This window comes from Monodon monoceros, unplaced genomic scaffold (assembly GCF_005190385.1).
Source record: "Monodon monoceros isolate NGI ecotype Baffin Bay Population unplaced genomic scaffold, NGI_Narwhal_1 Super_Scaffold_16, whole genome shotgun sequence".
Taxonomy (NCBI): domain Eukaryota; kingdom Metazoa; phylum Chordata; class Mammalia; order Artiodactyla; family Monodontidae; genus Monodon; species Monodon monoceros.
The window spans coordinates 8,927,906-8,953,389 of record NW_021703772.1 but is presented as its reverse complement, the minus strand read 5'-3'; the positions used below and the strand labels follow the sequence as shown (position 1 = coordinate 8,953,389).

Below are 25,484 nucleotides of genomic sequence, written 5' to 3'. Positions count from 1 at the left end.
TTAGGAAGTGTGACTATCAGTGGCCCCCAAAAGCACTTAAAAACCACTGATTTCGATGACCTCTGACATCTCTTCAACACTTAAGATATTGTGATTCCATACTGAGGCATCCCTTCAGACTTAACATATTCAACTCAAAAATTCATTTTCTCTGCCCCAGAGAAAATGGTCTCTCTCTTCCTGACTGACTGGTTTAAGAAATATTGCCTTTCTGGCTCAAAACCTTAGAGTCATCGGATTCTTTCTCTTTACTTAAGTATCTTTTTGACGAAGCCCTGTTCGTTTGAAACCATTACGTGAGGGGAGAGGAGGCCGAAATTTGCAGCTTCTCCCTCTTTCCCTTTTTGTAAGCACTCTGTAGGTAATGTGGGAACGTGGGTGTGTGGGTGCATATGTGTGTGCAAGAGATCTATGCTTCCTTCATTAAGCCTGATAGTTTTAATTGATTTCTATATTTCTATCTATATGAAGTGTTATGTTTTAGTAATATGTTCCTTCCAAAACTTCAGAAAATTCAACAGAGTATAAAAGGCAAAATAAAGCTCATCCTAATTCCACTCCCACATGAAATGACTACTGTTAAGATAGTGGGATATCCTCGCAGATTCTCATGCATATTCTAGCTCTCTCCCTCTCTTTCTGGGGCCGGTAAGTTACTAAACACGAGGTCATGCTATTCTAGGTCCTGGTTTGTTTTTTAATTTTTTAAAAAAAATTTATTTTATTTATTTATTTATTTATTTATATTTGGCTGCGTTGTGTCTTCGTTGCTGTGTGTGGCTTTCTCTAGTTGTGGCTAGCGGGGGCTACTCTTCGTTGCGGTGTGCGGGCTTCTCATTGCGGTGGCTTCTCTTATTGCAGAGCACTGGCTCTAGGCACGCGGGCTCAGTAGTTGTGGTGCACAGGCTTAGTTGCTCTGCAGCATGTGGGACCTTCCTGGACCAGGGATCGCACCCGTGTCCCCTACATTGGCAGGCGGATTCCTAACCACTGTGCCACCAGCAAAGTCCCTGTTTTTTAATTTTAATGTTAACATCTTTGCATGTCAGTATAGATCTACTTAATTGTTTTTAAAGCTTGCCATAATCTTCCATTTTATGGGTACACCATGATTTAACCAGTTCAGTGAGATAACTTTTAGTTCTGATCCTTTGCTATTGTAAATGACACTGCTTGTACTTAACATCTTTGTGTAATTATGTTTCCCCAGGGTAAATTCCCTAGATGTATAATGGGTGATTCAGAGGGATTGCACCTTTTAAGGCTTTTTGATACATTTTGCTAAATTGCCCTCCAATAAAGTTGTACCAATATATTTTTCCACTACCAGTATATCTTCTAGAAGTCTTTGCCTCTAATAGGAGGGGAAAAATGTTTCATCATTTTAAGTTAATATTACGATAAAGTAGAATATTTTCTTTTAAGGTTATTAGCCTTTTAATTTCTCAATTAGCCATATCTATACTTTAAGCGTTTTACTCTTGCTGTGTTTAAGTGTGCTTTATATATTGGTAAGTTGGGCTTAACAAGTAACTTTATCTATTAAAAATTGGGAGCCAAGGGGAGGGCAGACCCAGTGTTGTACTCCAGCAGATAAACCCTGTACCTCCATGTGTGATTAGACACCTCCCACCGTAAGGCCAGTTTGGGATCTACTGAGTAGTTGGGCCTTGTTGGGTCCAGAAGAGGTGTGGGTGATAAGGGCCACGAGCACTTCAGGGATGTGGTCTGGAAGCATTAGCAGGTGAGTGAGTAACTCCTCTGGTCTTCTAAAAATGTGTTTTTGTATCACTACTTGGTATCTGAGTGGTTGCCACTGATGACGGTAAAATGGTACAGGGATGGGTACTGTGGAAACATTGGGTTTAAGGCAAGAGATTTAGTATGAAATCTGAATTCTTGGAAGTCTTGAAATAGGCCACTTGTACAAATGTTTGGCTTGCTAGTTGCTTTTTTTCCACCTCGTATTTTTTTAAAGAGAAAACAGGCAGTGGGAAGTCTCACAGCCTTACTTCTAATTGGGGATATCATTATGGGCATGACGCTTAAAATTTTGAAGTAGTTACTTGTCTCCTCACCCTGGGAGGGGAAGAAGTATAGTTCTGATATTGTTACTAGTGAGGTTAGAGTAGTAGGTGTGAACTTTGGAATATTGGTTACTGCTTAAGTAGATCCTGTACCTTAAATTGTTTAATTTTTAAGTATTTTTAAAAGATACTAAGTAGAAATAAAGTCGTTATCAACTGGTTGTGGAAGTCAGTGAGGCTTCATGGTACAGGATTAGTATGCCTGCCCCACGCCCTACCCCGGCCTTGACTCTGAGAAGCTCTGCCAAGCCTCAGACTCTTTCCTCCATGACTCTGCTCAACTGGGTGTCCCCAGACTCCCACTATATATGTGGCTGCTTTGTAGAATCATACAGGGTAAACCACTTCTCAGAAGCCGCAAGAAAACAATCAGGAACTTAAAATTCTGTGTCTCTCATCTAGACGAGTCAGCAGTGTGTGAGTTAGTGAGGCACAGTTCACATCATTTTCCAGTCAAGTGAATGGGCTTATCATGAGGGGGGTGCTTCTCTCACATGTTTCTCTTCATCACCATGTATTTATTAAAACAGTTGGCTACTGTTAGTAGACTGTACCCATGAAACATAATATAAGGCTTACTGGCCACATAAGTGTAGCATCTGTGTCTCAGAACACCATGTTCTACTGACAAAATGTCCTAGACAATTCAGTTATTTAACAAAATCATGATGTCAGACCGTGTGTAAATCACTGTCTCAGTCACATTGGAGGGAGGAGGGTGTAAAGAAGCTTAAGCAAGCCCTTTCTGAAGCCCTTGAATGTGTGCTAGGGAAATGAGAGGTGCAGATGAGGAGATAGAGCACCGCAAGGCCCGGGGCTGAGACAAGGTGCAGCTGCTGTGGCATCAGGAGGAGAATGGCAGGAGGGGGGAATGGGCTGTGAGAGGGGAGAGGAGTAGTGTGAGCATTTGGGGTCACTTGAGAAGAGACAAAGCCTCCAGGGCGAGAGAGTGAGAGTAGATGACGGGGCAGAGGAGAATTGGGAGAACCTTTATTTGGAATTTGAGATCTTAAGAAATGGAATAGATCCCACCAGGCGTCGGGCCCAGCAACCTTGCATGAGGCCACACAACTGGTAAAATTGCAAGGGGGGACTTGAGGCAAGGCCAGCCTCCTTTTCATGTAGGGGCCCTTTCCCCAGCACACATATATAGAGCCATCAGCCTGGGGATTACGGAGGGCTGCCTCTTACCTGTGAAGTAGAAGCAAAATAAGAGGATTGATTAGCTTTTAAGACTGATAAAATGATTGCAAAAGACTACCCTTCACCCTGCTTCCCCAGATGTTAACATTTTATGTAGCCACGGTGCAATGATCAAATCGGGAAGCTAACATTGATACAATACTGTTGACTAATCCACAGACCTTTTTCAAATTTCCACAGTGTCTGCTAATGTCCTTTTTCTGGACCAAGATGCAGTTCAGGATCACACATTGCTTTTAGCTGTAACATCTACTTACTCTCCTTTAATCAGGAACAGTTTCTTTGTCTTTGACATCACGACCTTGACACTTTGGAAAAATACTGGCCACTTACTTTGTAGAATGCTCCTTAATTTGGGTTTGGCTGATGTTTCCTCATGATTCAATGCAGGTGATGCCTTTTTGGCAAGAAAGACCACAGAAGTGATGCCATGCCCTTTGCAGCGGGTCCTTTCAGGAGGCACACGAGGCCAGTAGTCTCAGTACCATTCATGATGATCACATGGTTAAGTGGCGTCTCTGTGTAAAAGTACTATTTTTCCTTTGTCATTTAGTAAGTCTCTTAGGGGAGTGAGCATCTTTGTTTAAAATTTCCCCAGGTGATTCTGGTGTATCTCCAGGGTCGAGACAGAGGATGGCAGAAATACATCAAGATGGATCAAAGAAGTCGAAGATGTTTTCACTAGAAAGTCTTATTTCCAAATGGGGGAGGTGAAGCTAGATGTTCAGATACGGAACAGAGAAAGAGAACTAAGTTCTGTTGTGGAAAGTGAAGCAGTTTTGAAGTATTTGCTGCTGGGAGTAACTGGTTGAAAAATCAATCCAGTTTGAAGGAATGTTTCTGGCTGGAGTGAAAGCAGTTGAACAGCATGAATTTTAGGGAACCAGGTGTGCACAGGTTCCATCACCTTCTCTACCCTGGGGGCTGAGGTAGAGAAAGTCTTCAGTAAAGGACACCCCACATTGTTTAGGGGAGCAGGAGACCTGGAGCTGTGAGCACGGGCAGCCCTGAAACTTTGTCTTAACAGGACAGGTCACACGGTCATTAGAGAGCCCGGTGGATTAGGTGTCATGATGATCTCAGCAGCTTGACCATGGTACAGTGTGTGAGGAGCTGTGTGAACAGCTTACTTAGTAGGTGTGAGGAGACAAGCAGGGGGGTGGCAGATAAGGAGGATGTGGTCAGAGAGGCAGAGAACGTGCTGACATAATGCAGGCTGGCCAGAGAGAGGGGACTGGGCAGGGTCACTAATGTGAATGCTGATGAAGGGAACCAAGTGAAATCTAAACAAGAACAGCCAAGTTTATTTACTCTGTATGTGGTGTCTTCATTCAGTAAATTCTTGCTGCATCACCTTTTCTGGTGAATCACTTAATTTCATAAGCATTTCTGATCATCTTTTAGTAATATTTGGTCATGTTTATTTCTTTTTCAAGCTTTTTTAAAATCAACTTGTAATTGTGTTCAACTTGTAATGGGGAACAGAACTCACACAAATAGTTGAAATATACATAAAATTAGAAGTTGTCAATTGGAATACGAACTTGATTGCTCTCATGTATCAGGACTGTTAGTAAACAATAAAGTTGATTAATTTTAGTTTTTCTTTTATATCATGCTGCTGATTATCCTGTGTCGATGGTAACTAACCATGGAAATACCCAGGTTTGGAAGTCACTTGTCCCCAGTGCCACTCTCTACTTCTCAGTAGTTTGAGTAGCCTTTTACCTGTTAAGCCCAATTCTAGCCTTTAGCTTTCTATCTGGCAGTGTTTGTGGCACTGGTTTTCAAGGCGTGGTTGGTCGGCCTATTTACGTGTGTAGACCTATACACAATACTTAGTTATTTGTTAGAAATCTTAAAAATTTAGGGGTGATGTGTGGGGAGGAGTGAAAGGAGGGAAACAGAAGCAGAAATTAGATAAGCCAATTGCTACCAACTTAGTAAACACTTTGATCTATTTCTCTCATTCCCTTTGTCCTTTTGCTCTTAAAAAATTAAAATATGAACTGTAAAACATTCAAACAAATCTGAAATACAGAAAGTGCAGAGTGAAAGTATTCTTCTTGCCCCTCCCCATAGGCATATTGTACTCAGTTTTGTGTGTATCCTTCCAGACTGTTTTCTCTGAGGAAACAGGGAGTTAGGTTCATTGCTCACCACTGAAACTGTCAGGTAGATTCCCTCAACTTTTCTTGGTGAGGTGTTGTAGAGTGTCCTTCCTTCAGGTCCCTGGATCTGCACTACTTTTTTAGAGGAATTCCTTGACTTTATGGTGTGAGAACATCACATTTCCCTACATCCAGTGTTCACCTGGATTTTGTATCCCAGTGATCACGTATACTCATGTTCAGCCACTGGGACCACATCGAGCATGAATGGAGCACCTGCACGCACTGGGCTACTAATGGAGCAGAAGGAAACAGACATTCATTAGAAATACAAGGAAAAGCAGAGTTATATACAGCTGTGAGAAACACTGTGAAGCAGTACCAGGTAGTAGGAGAATGTATGATAGAATTGACTTGGAAAGACTTCTCTGAGGAGGTGATCGTTGAGCTGAGCAGTGAAGGAAGAGCGGGAGTTGGCCGGGAGGTGGGGCGGAATATGAGCACGAAGAGCATTGTGGGCATAGGCACCCACATGTGCAGGGGCCCGAAAGGAGCCCAGTGTGACCAGAGCATTGGTGTATAGATAGTGGGGGAGGAATTGCAGTGCAGGGTGAGGTCAGAGAGGTAGGGTCAGACCATGCAGGGTTTTATGGGCCATGTTAAGAGGGAATTTTCTCCATCCTAAGAGCAATAGGTAATTGAAGCATTTTAAACACAAAGATTTAAGCATTTTAAGACAAAGGATTTAAGCACAAATCTTAATCATATTTGTGTTATGAAAAGATCATTCTAATTGTGATGTGGAAAATGGACTGTAGGGAATTCAAGGAAACCAGTCAGTAGGCTCCTTAGTCGTCCAGACAAGAGTTATGGGGACTTGGGTGGTGATGGTGGAATATAAATGGATGGATTTTGGAGACTTGGATTAGATATCGGGGCAGGGTGAGGAAGAGGGAAGAGTCGAGGATGAATCCTAAGTTTCTGACACGTTAAGAGCATCAGTAGTGGCATCTCATTCCCAGAAATAGGGAACAAGGGAAGAACATAGGCTTTGGGGCAAGAGCATGAGTTCTGTTCTACATGCATTAGGTTTGAGGTACCTTGAGACATCCAAGTAGAGACACTTCTAGCAGCTTGCTTAATATACTAGTAAGAGAACTGGATTAGAGATAGGAATCTGTGAGGCATCTGCATTTAGGTGTTCATTAAAGTTGTGTGTGTGGATGAGGTCACCTAGGGAGAGATGATAGAATGAGAAGAAGAGGGCCCTGTACTCTGCCTGGAGGAATTCCCAATATTTAAATGGCCCACTCCAGGAGGATGAGCCAAAAAGGAGACAGAGGAGCAACCAGGGAGACAGGAAGAAAAAAAGTAGGGTGTTGGTAAGTCACAGAGGACAGGGAGGAGCGGTTTTAAAAGCAGAATGTAGCCAACTTCAAATGCTCCCGAGAGCTCACGCGTGATGAAGGCTAGAAATTGTCTTTAATGGCAGGCAGGTCGTTGGTGGCTGTCTGAAAGCTATAAAGTACTGGCTGTAGAAGCCTCACGGGATTGGGCTGAAGAGTGAATAGGAAAGAGATGTGGGTAGTAACAGACACAGGGAGGTGTTCTGAGAGGCTTAATTATGGCGGGCGGTAGCTGGGAGGGGGTTATGGAGTCAAAGGAGAGCTTGTTTAGTTTTGTTAGTGGGAATCTAATAGATCATATTTAAAATTGAGTTTGGAGGAATCAGGTAAGAGGGGAGTCGACTATATGAGGAGATAAGGTAACAGACAGGATGAGATCCTGAGAAGGCAGGAGATGAGTGGAATCCAGAAGCAAGGAGGGTTAATATAGGTAGGTGAGTATAATGGTTAGAAGCAAGGAGGGTTAATATAGGTAGGTGAGTATAATGGTTAGAAGCAAGGAGGGTTAATATAGGTAGGTGAATATAATGGTTAGCAGAGGAGAGAATTCGATGGTGTTTTCCTCCCCGCTCATAATGTAGGTGACAGTGTCATCTGCTGAAAGGGAAGAAGAGGGCTTTATGTTTGAATCCAGGGTGCCTTTCATCTTAGAAGCACCATAAGTAGCTTTCTATTTCCTTGCTTCTCTCCTCCATTTTTTAAAAACAGCTTTTTTGAGATACAGCTTGCATATCATATAGTTCACCCATCTAAAGTGTACAATTCAGTAGTTCGTAGTTTATTCACCGATAATGTGCAACCACAAACAACACAATCAATTTTTAAAATTCCATCTCCTCAAAAAGAAACCCCATACTTTAGCTATCACTCCCCTTCCCCCCAACATAGTGAGCATTTTGATCTTCATCTTTTGTTCATAGTGAGCACTTCTTCATCCTTTACTATCAGAAAGCATAGAGTATGGTCTGATCTCAGATTTTCAAAGCAGAGTATAAACTGAGACACATGAAGGGTTATTAAGAACCTCAAAACTTTAATCTAGTCAGAGAAGCAGACGGGGCTAAGGTCTATGACGTAGTAGGGTCACTGAGTAAATTCAGCAGATAATATACTCAGAAAACCTACTAAATGTCAGATACTTCCCTGTCAAAGAGAATCATCTTAAGAATAGAGATTAATAAAATGAAATTGTAAAGGCAACACATGTAATTAGATTATAAGAGAACATTTACTGTTGATAAATGGTTTTTATCTCCTGGTCCAGAAAAAGTACCTTCTGGGGTACTTACAATTTATATATGGGATGACAACAAACTGCTGTCAGAAATCTAAGACATTAACAGAATAGGGTAGTGACAGCAGACTCAGAGAGGTAAAGGGTCTGCTTACATTGACACTGATGAATAAGGTTTCATAATGGGATTATTAGGAAGATACTTTGTAAGCATTTAGAAAGGAAAGCAGTAGTCAGTAGAAATCAGCATAGACTTAAGTAAAACGGTCGTACCAAATTAACTTTATTTCATTTCCTTATATTCAGGAAATGTGGAGGAAATAGTATATTCTTATTTTATCAGAGTATTTAACAAAAAGCCTTTCAAATATCATTTGGAAATAAGTGTATATGTAAGTGGCTGAGCAGCCATGCCCAAAGATTATTTATAGATCATTACTGAAAAGAGCATGATGATTCAAAGGCATAATGTTAGGCTCCATTCAGTTACTTCCTTTTCGGCATTTTGGTTAATGATTGAGGCCATGCGAGGCATACCTACCTATCAGATTTCAGATGATACAAATATGGGTACCATAGCTGGCATTTTGGATGTCCTTCAGAATTCAGAAATACCTCCACAGTGTTGAATGATGGGCTATTAATGAGATTAAATTAAATAGTGAGAAGAGTTAAAGCCATCATTGCAGTGTTTATTCCGAAGATCTGGCTTTGAATGAATTATATGATATAATTGCAAAAATTCTTAAAGGTAGCCCTGAGCTACATTAAATTTGCAACATTTGCAGGGAAATGGTGGTCCGGTGTCTTGTGCATCATTCCATCTGGATAGAGTTGAAACATTAATCCTGTCTTTCTTAGGAGTATAGTTAAAGTAGCTGAGAGGAGGTTTTTCTGGAGAAGACTAGGGAAGACAGGCAAGCTGTTTTCAATGAGGAGCCTTTATGTGGAAGAGAAGTTAAGATACTACCTTATCTGCAGTGCAGACCCAGGACCAGCCGACACTATAGTGAGGCAATGTTCGTTTCACTATGAAATTTTCTAACAGCTGTCTGATTCTGAAGTCTGCTAATCCTGCGTTACTGGACACTGGAAATATTTAAGGTGAAGCAATGTGGTCATTTGGTAAGAAGATTTAGAAGGTTGTAGAAGGGAATACCGTGGACCTAGATGATTCTTTAGGTACCATTAAAGGCTGATGTCCCCTGAATCTGTGCTAAGTAATCTCCCTGAAGTAATTTCTGGTCATAAATATTTCCGTTTATTTAGCTTTTTACAGCCTTTATGTTTTTCACATATCTTTAGTATTCTACTTTGTTGGCTTATTAGCTATAACTCTTTTGGTTTTTTTAGTGGTTCTTTTAGGACTTACAGTGTATGCCTTTTAACTTGTGGTTTGTCTTCAAGAAATATTATACTGCTTCATGTATAAAAACCTTAACACTGCCCCCCCTTGGAGCTATTGTTGCCACATATTCTTGTTCTACATATGGCATAACCCCAAAATACAGTTATTTATGCTCTAAACAGCCAGTTGTCTTTTAGAGACTTTTTTTTAATAATGGAAAAATCGTTTCCATTTATCCACATTTCTCTGTCTCCGGTGCTCTTCATTCTTTTCTGTATACACAGATTTTCATCTTGAATCTCCTCCTGTAGGACTTCCTTAAACGTTTCCTATAGTGCAGGTCTGTCTGCTGGTGACAAAATCTTCCAGCTTTTCTGTGTCTTAAAAATTCTTATTTCACCTTCATTTTTGTATAATATTTTTACTAGGTATAGAATTCTACAATGGCAGTTTAGTTTTGTTTTTCCCCCAGAATTTTAATGATGTTCCTCCACTATCTTTTGACTTGCATCATTTCTGTCAAGAAGTCTGTTATTGATTCTTTGTCTGTAATGTTTTTCCCCCCTCTGGTTGCTTTTAAGATTTTCTCTTCACTGAATTTAAGCAATTTGATTATTCTATGGCTTGGCGTAGTTTTCTTCCTGTTTCTTGTGCTTGGGATTTTTTTTGAACTTCTTGGCTCCATGGGATTACAGTTTTCATCAAATTTGGAAAATTTTCAGCTATTATGTCTTCACATATTTTGTCTGTCCTTCCCCCTCCTTTGGGGACTGCAGTTACACATGTATCAGACTGCTTACAGTCATCCTGTAGCTCACTGCTGTGCTGTCTTTTTTCTCCCTTTCTTTGTGTTTCATTTTGAATAGCTTTCATTGCTCTGTCATCATATTTACTAACCATTTCTTCTGCACTGTCTGCTCTGCTATTGATCCCATCCAGTGTAATTTTTATTTCAGAAATTTTAGTTTTTATTTTTAAGTGTTTGATTTTGGTGGGTTTTTTTTTTACGTCTTCCATACCTTTACTTAACATGCTCGTTTTTTCCCTGAATATAGTTATAGTAACTTTTAATGTCCTTGTTTGATTTCTACCATCTGTGTCACTTTGCAGGGCTGTTACTGTTGACTGTTTTTCCTCCTCATTATTGGTTGTGTTTTCCAGTTTTGATTCTTTCCAGGCTTGCTTTTAAGCTTTTTGGAGAGCAGAGTTTAGTCCAGGGCTAATTTTTTATAACAGCAGAGACAAAACCCTTTGAGAGCTCTGCTTTATGCCTGTGAATATGAGGTTTTCCATCAGGTTGATGGGAGCCTTGCGTGAGCTCCATGGCTCTGTTCCCTGGCCTTGGGTACTTACTCGCATGCATGTGCTTACCAGTACTCAGATAGAGTAGCAAGTGAGTCTTTGCAGGTCTCTAACAGTCTCTTCAGCGTAGCTGTCTCCTCTCTGGTACTTGGCCCTGCAGAAGTTCCAAGTCTCCTTGGCCTCCATAGATTACCAGCTCTGTCTCCTCACGTGGAGTTTGCCTGTTCTGCCTGGCTTCCCTCTCCCTGTGACGCGGCCTGGAAATTTTCTCGGGGCAGGCAGCAAGCTGGGGCAATTGTGAAGTTCGTTTCGTCTGTTTCCCTTCTCTCAGGAATCACTCTCCAGTGCTGCCTGAAGTTCAGTGTTTAAAATTCATTGTTTCAAATATTTCCCTCCAGTTTTTGGTCTTTTTCATGGGGGAAGGTAAATCTGACGCTTGTTTTTCATCCTGCCAGAAGTGGAAGTTTTTAGTGACTTTTTATTTATTGCCAGTATTTTAGCTTTGCATTCAAAGCCTCTTTCAGCTTCATTTCTTGTCACTCCCTTATTCCCTCCACACCTTTTCTCTGACAGGCCCTGTGCTGCTTCCTCTCCCTCATCCCCAGTTCATGCCATTCGTTCCCCTCAGTCTCCTTCTCCCCAGCCAGTTCTTGCTTGTCAGTGTCTCTCCATTCTCATGGTCAGCTCAGGTGCCTCTTCCATGTTGTTTCCCTCCCATTTGAGCAGAACTGAACTTTTTCTCCCTGTTCTGTTTCTACTACAACAACATTGTTTTCAGCGTTCAAGTATACAGGTTGTGAATCTGCTGGCCTTCCCTGTCGAGCACATATGTCAGTCCCCACCTGTGCACACACATGCAGTTTTTGACTCCTGAGGGCCAGGATGGGCCTTGCCCACCTTTGTGTCTTGTACAGGGGTCTGGGGGTATGTAATATATAGAGAAGGTATTTAGCAAGTGTAGGTATGTTATATATGTTTGTGAAAATGAATTTTCTCCTCTCCCCCAAAATCAGGCTACAGAAGAAGTTTCCAAAAATCTGGTTGCCATGAAAGAAATTCTGTATGGCACAAATGAAAAAGAGCCACAGACAGAAGCGGTGGCACAGCTCGCTCAAGAACTGTATAATAGTGGGCTCCTTAGCACCCTAGTAGCTGATTTACAGCTCATTGACTTTGAGGTAAGAAATCAGTTTTTTATTTTTCAAAAACACTAACTATTCGTAGTCATGTTCCGTATGTTCTCTCCTCTGAAACATTTTAAGGTTCCTGTTGGGCTCTTGGCTCAGGGGTACTGACCTGTAAGCATACCCGGGCTGCCTGTCTAATTAGCGGGGCCAACTCAGGAACTCAAGGGTATCTCGGACTTAGGCCAGGTTTTTTCCCCCTCTTTCACTACATCGTATATGAAGTTTTTTAGGTATTTGTTATGCCCTTTCATTTAGGCTGTATTTAATAAACAGCTGCTGGTTTACATAATTCACTGGTTCTTGGCTCTCAAGGAAAAAATCTAAAGAAGACCATAGAGTGTTAGAATTTTTGAGGTAGATGAGATCTTAGAGAACATCTAGGGTTTTTTGGTTTGTTTGTTTTTAACCTGCTGAGAACTCACTACAGTCGAGATTATATGTGTTTTGTTTGCTCGGCACTGCTTTTAAACATTTAAATGAGGATAACATTAAAACAGCAGGAGATTTTATACACAATTTTGAATTTCTGGCTTCCCTTGGAAAATCTGGCAACATTGGGCCTCGTAGTCTTGTGTGGCCTCTCAGCCCATGACGTTGGCATCCACACTTGGGTGTGCCACAGACGGCACAGCTTGCTTTTTCTACCTCGGCCTGCTGCACTCATTTGCATTTCCTGCTCGTCCCTGGTAGGCGTTTGAGATTGGTGCCCAGGCTTATACAGCCAGATCATCCCATGTTGGATATTTACTGCATTTATTAGTGAGAAGAATGGTCCTTGATACTAGTCTGAGAAGTGTGTAATGAAGGGCTCTGGCATGGTTGTGAGCAGTCTCCTCTTTGACTCTTCGTTATGGCTGTGCTTTGTTTAAGCCCCAGTGTTTATCGTCCTGAGGGATTGTATGTCTATTCAGGTACTTGGAAAACCAGGGGAGAAAATGACAGACACCTGTAGCTAGATTCAGTTTTAGAGAAGGGTGGGGAAGATGTGGTTCATAGGTTACTTGAATGTATTATCAATAGATAATAAAAGAGAATAAAAATTTACTTCTGTCTTTTAGAACAGACAGAACTATGATATTTCCATTTATATAGCTGGTTTCATATATCTTTAATAGAGTGTCAAATTCCAACAGCAAGGATTTTTATCTCCACTACAAAAGTGGGAGTGCACTGGACCATCCAGTTCCTTCTCCTTCGTCTTCCCACCCCACTCCCCAACCTGGACCTTGAACTTAATATTCATTTGGGACTTTAGAGACATAAATTTAATTTAAAAGAAATGTGTGCCCTTGAGACTGGTTCTTCGAGATTGCCATTACTACTCCTGACCTAGCACAGGCCCCAGGGTCATCTCTAGTGCTGGAAGGCTAGCGTTTCACTCACTCTCCTGCAGACTTGTCAGCCTTATAAAGTGGCAGTTCTGAAACATCTCTTGGGGTCTACTTCTGCATTTGTTACTTTCTTGTGCAACTTTCTGATTATAAGTTTCACTGTACTGTGTTAACATCTACCTGTTTTGTTGAGTGAAGTACAGCGGTGTAACTCTGATCTCTGAACTATTGCATCATGTGATACTTAGTACCTTAATTATCTATATATAAAGTTTTTCCAATTACACCTAGTTTAGTAGGAGGATATGTCTACTTGCCACTAAAGCTCAACTTCTTACAGAATTCTTTCATTTTTATTACACTAACAATACAGTTTCTCCTCCTTCCACCACTATAAAAGGAAGCTATATGTATTGTTTACAATACAAGCATCCTGTTTGAAGCTGCTTGGGTGGGAATCAGATCCCTGAACAATGTAAGCATATAGCAAGGTTTTGTTTTTCATATCTGAGTCAGCATGATTCTGAGAGTTAGAAATCATTGAAATTATATATAGTAAGATTTCACTTTGTCAACACATTATTCATGTCAAAAATACTTTACTGTTAAAACTTAGGGACTTCCCTGGTGGTCCAGTGGTTATGACTTCACCTTCTAGTGCAGGGGGTGTGGGTTCGATCCCTGGTCGGGGAGCTAAGATCCCACATGCCTCGAGGCCAAAGAAACAAAACATAAAACAGAAGCAATATTGTGACATTCAATAAAGACTTTTAAAAAATGGTCCACATCAAAAAAATCTTTAAAAAAAAATTCACTATTAAAACTTAGAATTTGAAATTACGAAGGAAGAAATAAAATAAAATTTAATGTCTATGAACATTTTAAAGTCAGATATTCAGTCATAATTATAAATACACAGTACCTAGATTTGAGTTTATTTAGGGCATTTTGGCATTTAGTCAGGCATTTTGATATTTTTGTCTTCCTTAATAGGGCAAGAAAGACGTGGCTCAGATTTTCAACAATATTCTCAGAAGACAAATTGGTACAAGAACTCCTACTGTTGAATACATCTGCACCCAACAGAATATTTTGTTCATGTTATTGAAGGGGTATGTATAAAGTATAATGTAATAAGATTTATATTTTTGACTTGAAAAATAAAAAGGAAAGATGGTCTTGGGCAAAAACAAGATGGTGAATGTCAGAAAGCATTTCCTCTGTAGTTTCATCAGCTCATTTTCCCGTAGTTCTGGAACACATTTCCCTCCTTAAACTTTAACCTGTGAGCTAAACTGAATTTGAAAATGCCCATGGGATTTTAAAGTTAGGTGAATTGTGAGCCTTTAAATTCTCAAACCATACATGACTGAAGAAAAAAATAAGTCCTCTGTGTTCTTGTTTCTGTTCTCTAAGATGTAAAAACCTTAATTGTTGAAATATCAGCTAAATCATGTATTTAAAGACATCTTCTTTGGACGTACATGCACACGGTACTGCAGTAAAGGCTTCCCAGTAAATGCAGCTTGGATGCTATATAGCTTAACCTTGTTCAGTCAACAGTCAACAAAGTGCATGTTTATGACGTACTTCCCTTTGCTTTCCACCTGTGTGTGTCCACTCACCCGCTTAATCCGGTAACTCACAGTGCATCTTCCTGGAGCTACTGTTGGGCTGAGCAGGCGTTTATCTTTGGGTAGCCTGTCAGTTTCAAAAAAAAAAAAAAAAAAACCAAAAAAGCCTTAAAACTAAAAGTTAAAAAAAAAGTCCTCTTCTCTCTCATCACTGATTGGCAAGGTAACCTCCTGTTGTTTCACACCAGAGTTGTTTGCCAGCTCTGGGTACGTGTGCACTGGTGGTGTTCTGTTAAATTGGCGGGCAGCTGTTTTATTGGCATGACTGGTGGCGTGAATCAGCTTGCTCTCCTACCCCAGCTTTATAGCTTGCCTCACTCTGATTCATATCTCTGTGGTTTAACACTTGCCCCAAGTTCAAACTCGTTTAGACAAAGCATGAGTCAGTGCATGTGTTGGATGCCAGCATTCTGTTTCCTTCTTTCTAGTTCTAACTATCTATGTTGCTTCTTCAGATGTTGCCATACGGAATTTTGGGCATCTGGTTTTTTGTTGTATCAGTCCAGAGCCGCGTGTATGAACATGTAGTGAGTAGTCTGAAATTTTAGTGTTCTTAGAGCAGCTGCCAGATGCCTTTGTGTATTTTTAAAGCCAGTCTTCCTTTTTCCGTAGAAAGCAGCGGTTGTTAAAATCTATGAATTAGTTAACTCTGCCTGTGTTTTCACTTTAGAGTGGCCAGGGGTATGATATGAACATTGTTTAATGTCATGTAAAGTAAGACTTTGGAGGTAATATTTAAAGAAAGGTTTCAAGCTCTCAACTGAGCTGACCAGAGCAGAAACCTCAGTTTAGGGAGGCGAGGAGAAGCCATTGGTGTTGGGATCCCACAGAAGCCGTCCCCCCACCCCTTACAACCCCTTTCCTACCTGTCACCAGGCTTCAACAATTACTAACATTTATTAACATTCTTGTTTCATGTATTCCTTGCCTCTTGTTTTTCCTCCTCAAACATAACATCACTTCAGTATGCATCCCTAGTACATAATAAAAGATTCTTTAACATAACCATAATATCATTTAAAAACCTAATATTATCTCATGCCCAGTCACTGTTCAGATTTCCTTGATTTTCACCAAAAATGTCATTTTTCATTTTGTTTAAATCAGTTTTCAAGCAAGGTCCACAAACTGAATTTGGTTGATATGACTCTTAACTCTGTTAATCTATAATAGTTCCTGCCCCCTTCTTTTAACACCATTTATTTGTTGAAGCAACTGGGTCATTTGTTTTGCAGGGAAACCACATATTTGGGATTTGCATCCTGTGGTTTCACCTGTAACCATGTTCCTCTATCCTCTATTCTTTCAAGTTAGTTTGATTAGATTCAGCTTCAGTTTGCGGGGGCAGGAATTCTTCATGAATGGGATTGTGATGGGATTGCTTCCTGTTGGGCAACGCAGGTTGTCCTACTTCTGGTGATATTTAGATTGATCAGTGGATGTAGGTGTTGTCTGTCCATTATAAAGTTCTCCATCAACCCTTCACCTAATGGTTCTAGTATCCACTGAGGATCATTGTCTAGGTTCAAAATGGTGATTTCCTAATTCTGTTATTCCTTCTCTGTATATTAAATGTGTTTTGTTCCTCAGCAGTGACTTCTATAGGAAAGACAGAATAGATGCTTGATTTTTTCCACTGTATCATTTTTTAGTATAATCGATTGGTGCCCTAGCCACTTCCTTAGATGAGCAATGAGTATGTTATTGTCTTAAGCACCATTATGACCTCAAGTTTTAGGGGTTTTTAAAATATATTTGATGTGTCTCAGTCCGTTGCAGTCATTATGACCAAATTTTTATGTCCAAATTGCCCCGTCTTGGGCTATTGGGAGCTCCTTCAAATTGGCTCCTATGTCCTTTTGGCAAGATCCCATTTGTCTTTGATGGCTTCCTTGCTGTCTGGCACAAGATGTCCCTTGCTCATTTTGTACAGATCCTGCCTCAGACCCGGAAACAGCCATTTCTTCCAGGGGCCCTGTTGAAACTACCTGTTTAAGATGTTTCTGCATTTTTGGGAATTCCCTGACAATCCAGTAGTTAGGACTCGGCGCTTTCACTGCTGAGGGCCCAGGTTCAATCCCTGGTTGGGGAACTAAGATACTGCAAGCCATGCAGCGTGGCCAAAAAAATAAATAAAAAGATTTTTCTGCTTTTGTTGATTAATTAGTTTGGACTACTTTAACGCAATGTGATTATCCACTCGGGCTATAAGTATTGACACTTTGATGTTAGACATTTGGGGGAGTTATGCTAACAATATTAGTGTGCATTTGAAAATAATCCTGTTGCTAGTGTTAGTCTAAATCTGGAGCAATCATTTTTCTACTGGCGATTTAAATGTTACTGTGCTAACAGGTTGTACAGCGTAACTGTTTACCTTGTACTCACGGGTTTACATTTAATCGTTTAAGACAAGCTTGACAAACTGCCATCAAAACCTGCCCAACTTGTTGTACCAAAGTGTCTTACCCTTGTCTTTCTAGTCTCCTGCCTGTTACAGATCAGCAGAGATGAATTGTGTGATCAGCCATGTTGTGAGCAGACATTTTAATAACACCTAAGAGCCAGTAAGCATTCTATCTGCCATGCCACAAGTGATACAAAGGAACGTGGTTTTGATCTTGTTGAGGATCTATGATGAACATATGTACAACAGAAGGATAATTTTACTAGATAACACTACTAGTGGATTTCAGGGGATAAAATGTGGGTTTAGTCAATAAGGCAAGAGTTGGTAACAGAAGATGGACTTAGGATTGAGGTTCCAGATAGTTTCAAATTTGCATAGGCAGAAAAAAGAGTGAGTACAGGGGCAGGAATGAACACAGTGATTGACAACAGGAAGGAGATAGAGTGTTTTATGGCATAGTGGGAGAGGAGTTGTACCGGAAGAGTAGCTATGATGTGGGGAAGCCTGGGCATCAAAGTTTGTCTATTTGATTAGCAAGAAGAAATCATTATAAGCTCCTAAGCTGGAAAGGCTATTGATAACACTAGTCGTCGGATAGATTTGTTAAGACAGAGCTTGAACAAAGGTGCTGGTTAGGGGTCACTTGAGTGACTAGGTGTGACTTCATGCAGCACTGGGAATGGATAAAAGAAAATGAAACAGATATTGCAAAGAAGCATTTAAAAGGAGTGGTGACATTGAGGATGGGAAGGTTGGGAGTAGGTAAAGAGGGGAAGGTTTAGAACTGTGCTGCTCAATACTGTACCTACTAACAACATGTAATTATTTAATTTTAAATTAATTTAAATTAAATGACATTTAAAATTCAGTCCCTCAGTCATACTAGCCAGATTTCAAGTGCTCAGTAGACCGCATAGTTATAGAACATTTCCATTATCAAAGAAAGTTCTGTTAAACCTGTTTTAGACCCAGGTATCTGAAGCAAAATAGTGATGCCATATTAGACTTGTAGAGCTTATGGTAGGCCTTTAACTGAAGTTGTCCGGAAGCAACAGAAAATGCCTCACTACAGCCCAGGGTAGATCTGAGCTGGGGCAATTTAGGAGCCATGGAGGGAACCATGAGGTCGTAGGAGCATTCACTAGCAGGCCAGAGGCAACAGAGGAAGGACCTCAGCCAGGCAAGAAATAGAAACAGAGGAGGTAGAAAGGAGAGCTGGGAGAACTTTTCTTTTTTTAAAGAGAGAGATGCAACGATCTGCATTGTTAGGAAATTAAATAGCAGAATTTATGAGAAAAGACCATTTGTTTTAGCGAAGCGGAGGCATTTACTCGTAAAACGTTAGGAAATGGATTCGATGGCAGGAAAGTAGAGGACACTGAGTGGGGAAGGAGATTAAGCCTGTGTGTGCAGCTTGGAAGGAGGTGGAGGAACAGAGTGATGTGTTTGAGCAGAATGGCAGAGTCCAGTCCAAGGGGTTTGATGTACATCAGAATGGAAGAGTCTGCTGGGCTGAGAGGAAAACAAGGTTCTCTTTCTGATCACGGGGAAGGAAGAGGCAAGAGACATTGAGGTGGGTGTAGAGGAAGGCTGTGCGGAAAGCTGATGAGGGATGCAGTGGAGTCCCCTGTGTCCACTGCGAGAGCCCTCGGGCCATCCCTGACTAGGCACTTGGTGACATCCTTTGTAGCATTTATGTGTTGCTGCCAACGGTCTTGAAAGTACTATTTTGAGTACTGAATTGAAACAAGTATAAATGCTGTATATTTGATAGACCCGTTTAGATACTATGAATTTTAGGAAACTATTTTGCTTATTTCATATTGTTTTTTGATTCAGCTTTTGGTTTTTCTGAAGTGGTGAGAGCACCACATGTAAAACTAAACCGTATTTGGACCCTGTAGACGTCTCTTCAGATCTTTTAGCTTAAGTAATAAGCTTTTATTTTCATGATCGCTCTCACGGCTGTTATTTTTCTTCGGGTTGAAGCAGTCACCACCAACTAATGTGTGTGTGCCCTCTAGACTAAATCCCTCTGAGCACATATTCTACTCTGAGAGAGATGCATTTCGTAACCTGCTCTGTCACTTAATTAGGACATGTCTGAAACTTCCTGTTCTAAAAATTGGAACTGTTAGAGTTTTTAAAAGAACAGTGATGGGGAAAAAAAGCAGTCATCTTTGTCTTTTCTTTCTGCAGATATGAGTCTCCAGAAATAGCTCTGAATTGTGGAATAATGTTGAGAGAATGCATCAGACATGAGCCACTTGCAAAAATCATTTTGTGGTCAGAACAGTTTTATGATTTCTTCAGATATGTCGAAATGTCAACATTTGATATAGCTTCAGATGCATTTGCCACATTCAAGGTAACATAAAAACTGTAGAATTCTAAATATACATACAAGTGAGATTAACAGGTGTGCTGTTTTTCCTAAACCTTCTCTACCCTCCAAGTCTATACGTGGCTGCCCTCTAGCGGGAAGAGAGAAGATATATTTAAATATGTATTGTGACTCAGGTATACGCAGTAGAGTCACAGCTTAAAAAGGGTAGAAAAGTTAGATTCTAAAGTCTGTCTAAAAGGCAAAAGTCCTGTACGGTCAAAAGTACACTTTTCTGTTAAATTACCCATCAAGTACAGTATATAGATATGCAGTACATGTGAAAATCAGATTTTTCTCCTGTGTTGGAACATACTGCAGCAGTTTCTTTGATTAAGCATCAGACAAAGTAGTTGGCTTCTGTTCAGGGCCATTGTTAATTCGCAGTATACTAGAACCACACTCAGGACAGAGATTTCCCTATTGTGGACAGGCCCAAGGGCACAGTGGACTTCTCTCTCCCATCTCCTGCTCAGGCCAGAGCTTGTGTATTAAACACAAGGGGTGGGGGTGCAGAAGCACCAGCACTACTACTCCCCCCTCCCCTGCCTACCTTGTCTCCCTGTTGTGTGTTTGTGTAAATTAAATACACAGATGATACGATACCACTGTACAACATGCACATTTTTGTTTTGAAATGCAAAGTTCTGTGCTGTTTAAGGTATGTAGATAAAGCAGTAATGTTTTTTAGTGTTTTTCACAATGAGAGCAAGCCTTTATACGTTATATCCCCTTATGTAAAATGTCTGACCTCATAAGTGAATATTTAGAACTGTAATTTTAATATAATCAGAATTTAATATACTGACCTGCAGACCACTGTGCTCAGAAACCATGAACACTGTCACAGTGAGAAGTGGCCACTGTTTTTGTGAAGGTTCACTTTTATGTATAAAGAGCCGCTGAGATAATGAGCACGTCTTGGTCTCTGAATAAAATTTGTCCCTCAGAGCGAATGAACACCCTCAAAATGGGATGAAAGCCTGGGAACTTGGCCGCCTAGGGATTATTAGAGAGGATGTCAGAAGACCTCAGATATTTATATGTTAATGTACAAAGCAAAATGAAATGAATATGAGATTATAACATAGAGTGGAAAATATGACATCTTAGGTATCACTGCACTTGGTGGGATGGGACTCATGACCTGGGATATACTGATGGAAGGGGACGCCCCATTCAAAAGAAGCAGACCTGTAATGAAGGGAGATGTAGCAGCACCATGTGTCAAGAAGGGATACTCCTGGGTGGGAAGAAAGCCAGAAGCCTGAGCGTGGGACACTCTGGGAGGAGGAGGGTGAGGGCAGAGGAGAGGAGCAGCAGTGGGGTCGGAGAATGCAGCCAGACCGCCTGACCAAGAAGAGCACAGGTCACACGCTCCTGGCGCAGTTGGCTCAGAGGTGAGAGAGATGTGCTAACTCTGTGCCACAGATGTGAGTCCCTGATTGGCCTTGCTGATAATTCCATCTCAGATAGGATTGCTGTTTTGAATGAAATTCTCACCAAGAAGAAAACGGTGGTGATGGAATCACTGTGGGTAAAGCAGCCCTGTCAGGTCGTGGTAGCCAGAGAGGGAAGGATTGGGCAGAGTCAGGCAGGTATTCCCTACCTGAAGAAAAACTTTAAAACCATGTAGGATTCTAAGGATGAGCTCTAGAAGAGAGAGCAGTGAGGAGCGAGCTTGGCTTCTGTATCTCAGCTGCTCCCGATGACTCAGAAGGGGCAGAGCTAATTAAAGAGCCTCCTGAATGGAGAGCTGTCCAAGAAGCAAAGTTAAGTAGAGCCCAAAACTAAGACAATATAAGAGAGGCACAGACCTACCAAACACGCCGAAGGTACCACCCACCCCTCCTTAAAATGTCTGGTCGGCTCTGGTCTCACTTTCACACCAGAGGTGCTGACAAGCAGGGAGGGAGGACCGCTCCTCTTCTGGTTTGCTAATGTCTTCTTTGCAAAGAACATTTTTATATCAGAAAAGAGTAGATGGTTCGTGCTCTCCTTCGAGAATATGACCAGAGCTACCTTCCCAGAAAGTGCACTCTACACACAAAAACTTTGAAACAAATGCAGCTTATCCATAACCCTGGATTTAAAGTCCAAGGAACAGGTGCTGAGTCTTAAAAGGAAATTAAAACTACCTGCGTGAAATATGTCTAAGATTCATAGCTTGAACGAATGGGGTTCTGAGATAGTAAATCAGTGGCCAAATATTTGTTCGTGATTTTTTTTTTTTTTTTGAGGAATTAAGGAGATGGGGAGGGACATCAGAAGGCCCACAAATATATTTCCAATTTTCCAGAGTAAAAGAAGGTAGATTCCCCAGAGAGGCTGGTGGAGCTCGATATTATACCTGTGTAAGGTACTAGAAAGTATTGCTAAAGAGATGATTTCTGAGCATTTTGGAAAGGAAACCGTGTACCCACAGCCAGCATGGATTCACTAAGAGTAAGTTCAGTCATACTAATCTCATAGACGCCAGTAGATCAGGGGGCTAAGGGTGTGGCTGCCTGGATTCAGTTCCCAGCTCTGCTGCTGATTTAACCTCAGTCTTTTCATCTGTCAAAATGTAGGTAATACTAGTATGTCAGGGTTATTGTGTCTTCACATAGTATGGGTGCAGTGAACAGTAGCTATTAGAATTATTCCTTTATGACAATGTGGATATATTAGATGTTGAATAATTGTACAGGTCTGTTTTCATGGAAACAATGAAAAGATAGGAGCTAGATGGAGTTTCAGGGTAGCAATTCATAATTAATTGAACGCCATATCCATAAGGAGCCAGAAAATGGATTGCCACCCTCCTGGAGCAGAATTTTTAGTGGATTTGTCTTTACTCAGCACAGCTGAACATTTTTATTAAAGACTTAGATAAAGGGTGATAACAAATGTATACCATGAGGGGATAGAAGGTAGATAACAGAGATCCTGAAATAAGGCCTCATAAAGATCCAGAGAGGCCAGAAGATAACAGGTTGAAATTAAATACGGATGAACTGAGGTCGTCCTCCGGAGGACTCAGCTCTGTCAATATGAGATGTGGGAGTAAGGCATAATAATAATAGGTAATGCTAGGTGTAATTGTTACAGAGTGTAATAATGACTAAAAGGCAGGTAACGTCATATCATACTCAACCCTATGAAGGAGATACTGTTATTATCTCCTTTACAGATAAGGAAACTGAAGCCTAGAAATGTTGGGGGAAGTCAGACCATAAATGGGGAAGCCAGAATTTGAACCCAGGCAGTCTGACTAGAGAGCCCACCCTGAGTAAACAAAATTCTGAGTATGTCCAGTAAAATTAAACAGTATGATGCTGTTGCCCTGCCCCTAAGCTACCTGTGACCACATAACATGTGACCTAAGGAGCTGTCGATGGTCTCAACCCCACTATAAGCTTATAAGGTAACAACACATAAATGTGTTCCATTCCAGGCGCTACACTTTAAGAGGCACATAGACAAATAGATGACTTTCAGAAGACAGTAGATGGTGAGGGGGACTGAGAACCTGTCATTCGAGGAGTGGTTAAAGGAACTGGACGTATTTAGCCTGAAGAAGAGGAGACTCGGTAGGGACTTGCGTGAGAGCACCACTTGTATTTAAAGTGGGTCCTAGAGAAAATGTACTAAACCTAGTTCTGTTGAGTCTGACAGTTTTCTGGAAATAACCTGGGGATAGGTTTTGACTCTCTAGCACAGGAGGAACTTTCTGACTTTCAGAGCTCCAAAGGTGAACCACACAGTTGGAAGAACTGAGTCTCTTGTCCTTGGACATAGACAGTCATCAAGTACGAAATTGGGCCACATGACTTGCCAAGCCTCTGTGAAAATAGCCCCCGGGTGAGCAGCATTTCTTTAGGGATTCCAGGGCTGTCTTTGTGACATGATGTTCGGGACCCAAACTCACATAACTTTTAGGAATCTTTTTAATTCAGCCCACCCTAAAAGTCGGCTGCTCAACCTGCTGGACTTGGGAGATGACCCCTGACCTTTCTCCAGGTAATACCAGGGTCTCGGCTGTACTGGAATTTAACAGGTTCTTTCTGTCCCCCTGCTGTCTGGCCCAGCAGCTCTGCTGATCTGGGACCGCGTGCACCCTGTCCACTCTGCAGGTCGCTTACCAGATGCTGGCTGCATGACCACTTGCCTTCGTTTTCTGATCTGTCGGTTTCTGCCCCCCCCCCCAACTCCCACCCCAGCCTGGTTTGAGCTCTCCAGAGCTCTCGGCTCTAGTTCCAAGGGTAAGGTCTTTTCCCACCTCTCAGGAGACAGAGGCTCTGTGCAAGTCCCCACTTCCTCTTTTCCCAGCTTAGTATCAGCCTTTTTACTCTGTGCCGGCTCCCAGCAATTGTTCCTTCCCTGCTAATGTTTTCCTCTCCTTAAAGAAGGGCTGCTTTAGCAGCCTCAGCACCCCTTTCCAGTCTCTCCTACCCCCAAGACCATGGAGAAGTGATTCCTAGATTGGCAGTGGTTTCCTGAGCTTCCTGGTCTCTTTCTTTAAACCAGATGATAACAAGTAGAATCTCTGATGGGGAGATGTTTGAGGTTCCCCCTTGTCATGTGTGGCCCAACTGTGAGCCTCTTGCTGCTGCTGGAGATACAGCTTTCAAGGTAAATAGTCACCTTACTCAGACCTAAAGAAAAAAACTCTGGTGCAGCATATTTAGGATCTTTGCTTTTCAGGGTAATACTTTCTACCTACCTGTTCCTAAGAAACCAACCCCAGTGGAGAGCCGTTGTCTCTGAGACCCCCTCCTTTGGCATTCTCTTCCGTCATATCATGACAGAGCGGTGAGCACCTGGCTCCCGGCTCTGTACTTCCTCACAGTGGCCTTCAGAAAGACCCAGCCACAAAAAGTAGACGTGACACTCAGTCTTGCATGGATCTAGCCACAGCAGTCCTTAAATTAACTTTTTCATTGTTCATTCAGTTCATTCCACAAGTCTCTGAGTGCCTGCTCGTGTCTTTAGGTCCTGAGGTTCAGCAGTGATCTCTTTTTTTTTTTTTTTTTTTTTTTTTTTTTTGGCCACACTGCACGGCTTGTGGGATCTTAGTTCCCTGACCAGGGCCCCCTGCAGTGGAAGTGCAGAGCCCTAACCACTGGACTGCCAGGGAATTCCCGGTTCAGCAGTGATCTGTCCAGACAAACGCCTGCCCTTGAGGCTCCTAACTCAGGGGAGACCGTCATAGACCACACAGTAGCGTGTTAGAGGCGGGACACACTCTTTAACAAGCATGCTTGATACATTCCCATAAGGTTCTCATGTTCCTGTCTCCCTCACATCTGACCCCATGGACCAATAGATAATATAAATTCTTCTAGCCCTGCCATCTCCTCCTTTCCATGTGGGGAAGCCTCATAGCATTTCTTTCCAGATGCTTGAAGGTACTCAAACTCCAGGTTTTCTAATTTTGCCTGTTTAATCTCCAAGGGGGATTTAGGAAAAATTGGGTAGACCTTCCATGGGCATAGGACACATACCCCATCCAGCAGTTTGAACACCTGTAAGTCTTTGGGGTAGAGTTAGAAGCCTTCTTAAAAGCATACTTTGAAGATTGCTTAATGTGCTGTTTTCCCAAACATGTTCCCTGATTCTGTTGGTTCATTCACTTATTTATTAAATATTAAGCTCTTACTATGTGCTGGATACTGCATAGGTGCTGGGGATTCAGAGATTAGTAAAAATAGACATGACCCTTGTATTTATAGACTTTACAGCCTATCATGAGAGAGACATTAATAAAATAATCCCACAGATGTCAAGTCATAACTGTGACCATGCTTTGGTGCCAGTGACCAGTCAGGAAGGGTCCCCCATGGAGGCGATGTTTGAGTCGAGGTCC

General features: G+C 41.5%; 1 protein-coding gene across 3 annotated transcripts in view; it reads left to right on the top strand.

Moving 5' to 3' along the window:
- CAB39 (calcium binding protein 39) overlaps positions 1-25,484 on the top strand; it is an 85,324-nt gene that overhangs the window by 50,463 nt on the left and 9,377 nt on the right. For all 3 annotated transcript variants that reach the window (XM_029224911.1, XM_029224913.1, XM_029224912.1), the window contains exons 3-5: positions 11,705-11,869; positions 14,203-14,321; positions 19,453-19,621. In XM_029224911.1, the coding sequence (XP_029080744.1) occupies positions 11,705-11,869; positions 14,203-14,321; positions 19,453-19,621 (453 nt within the window). The remainder of the gene's footprint in view (positions 1-11,704; positions 11,870-14,202; positions 14,322-19,452; positions 19,622-25,484) is intronic.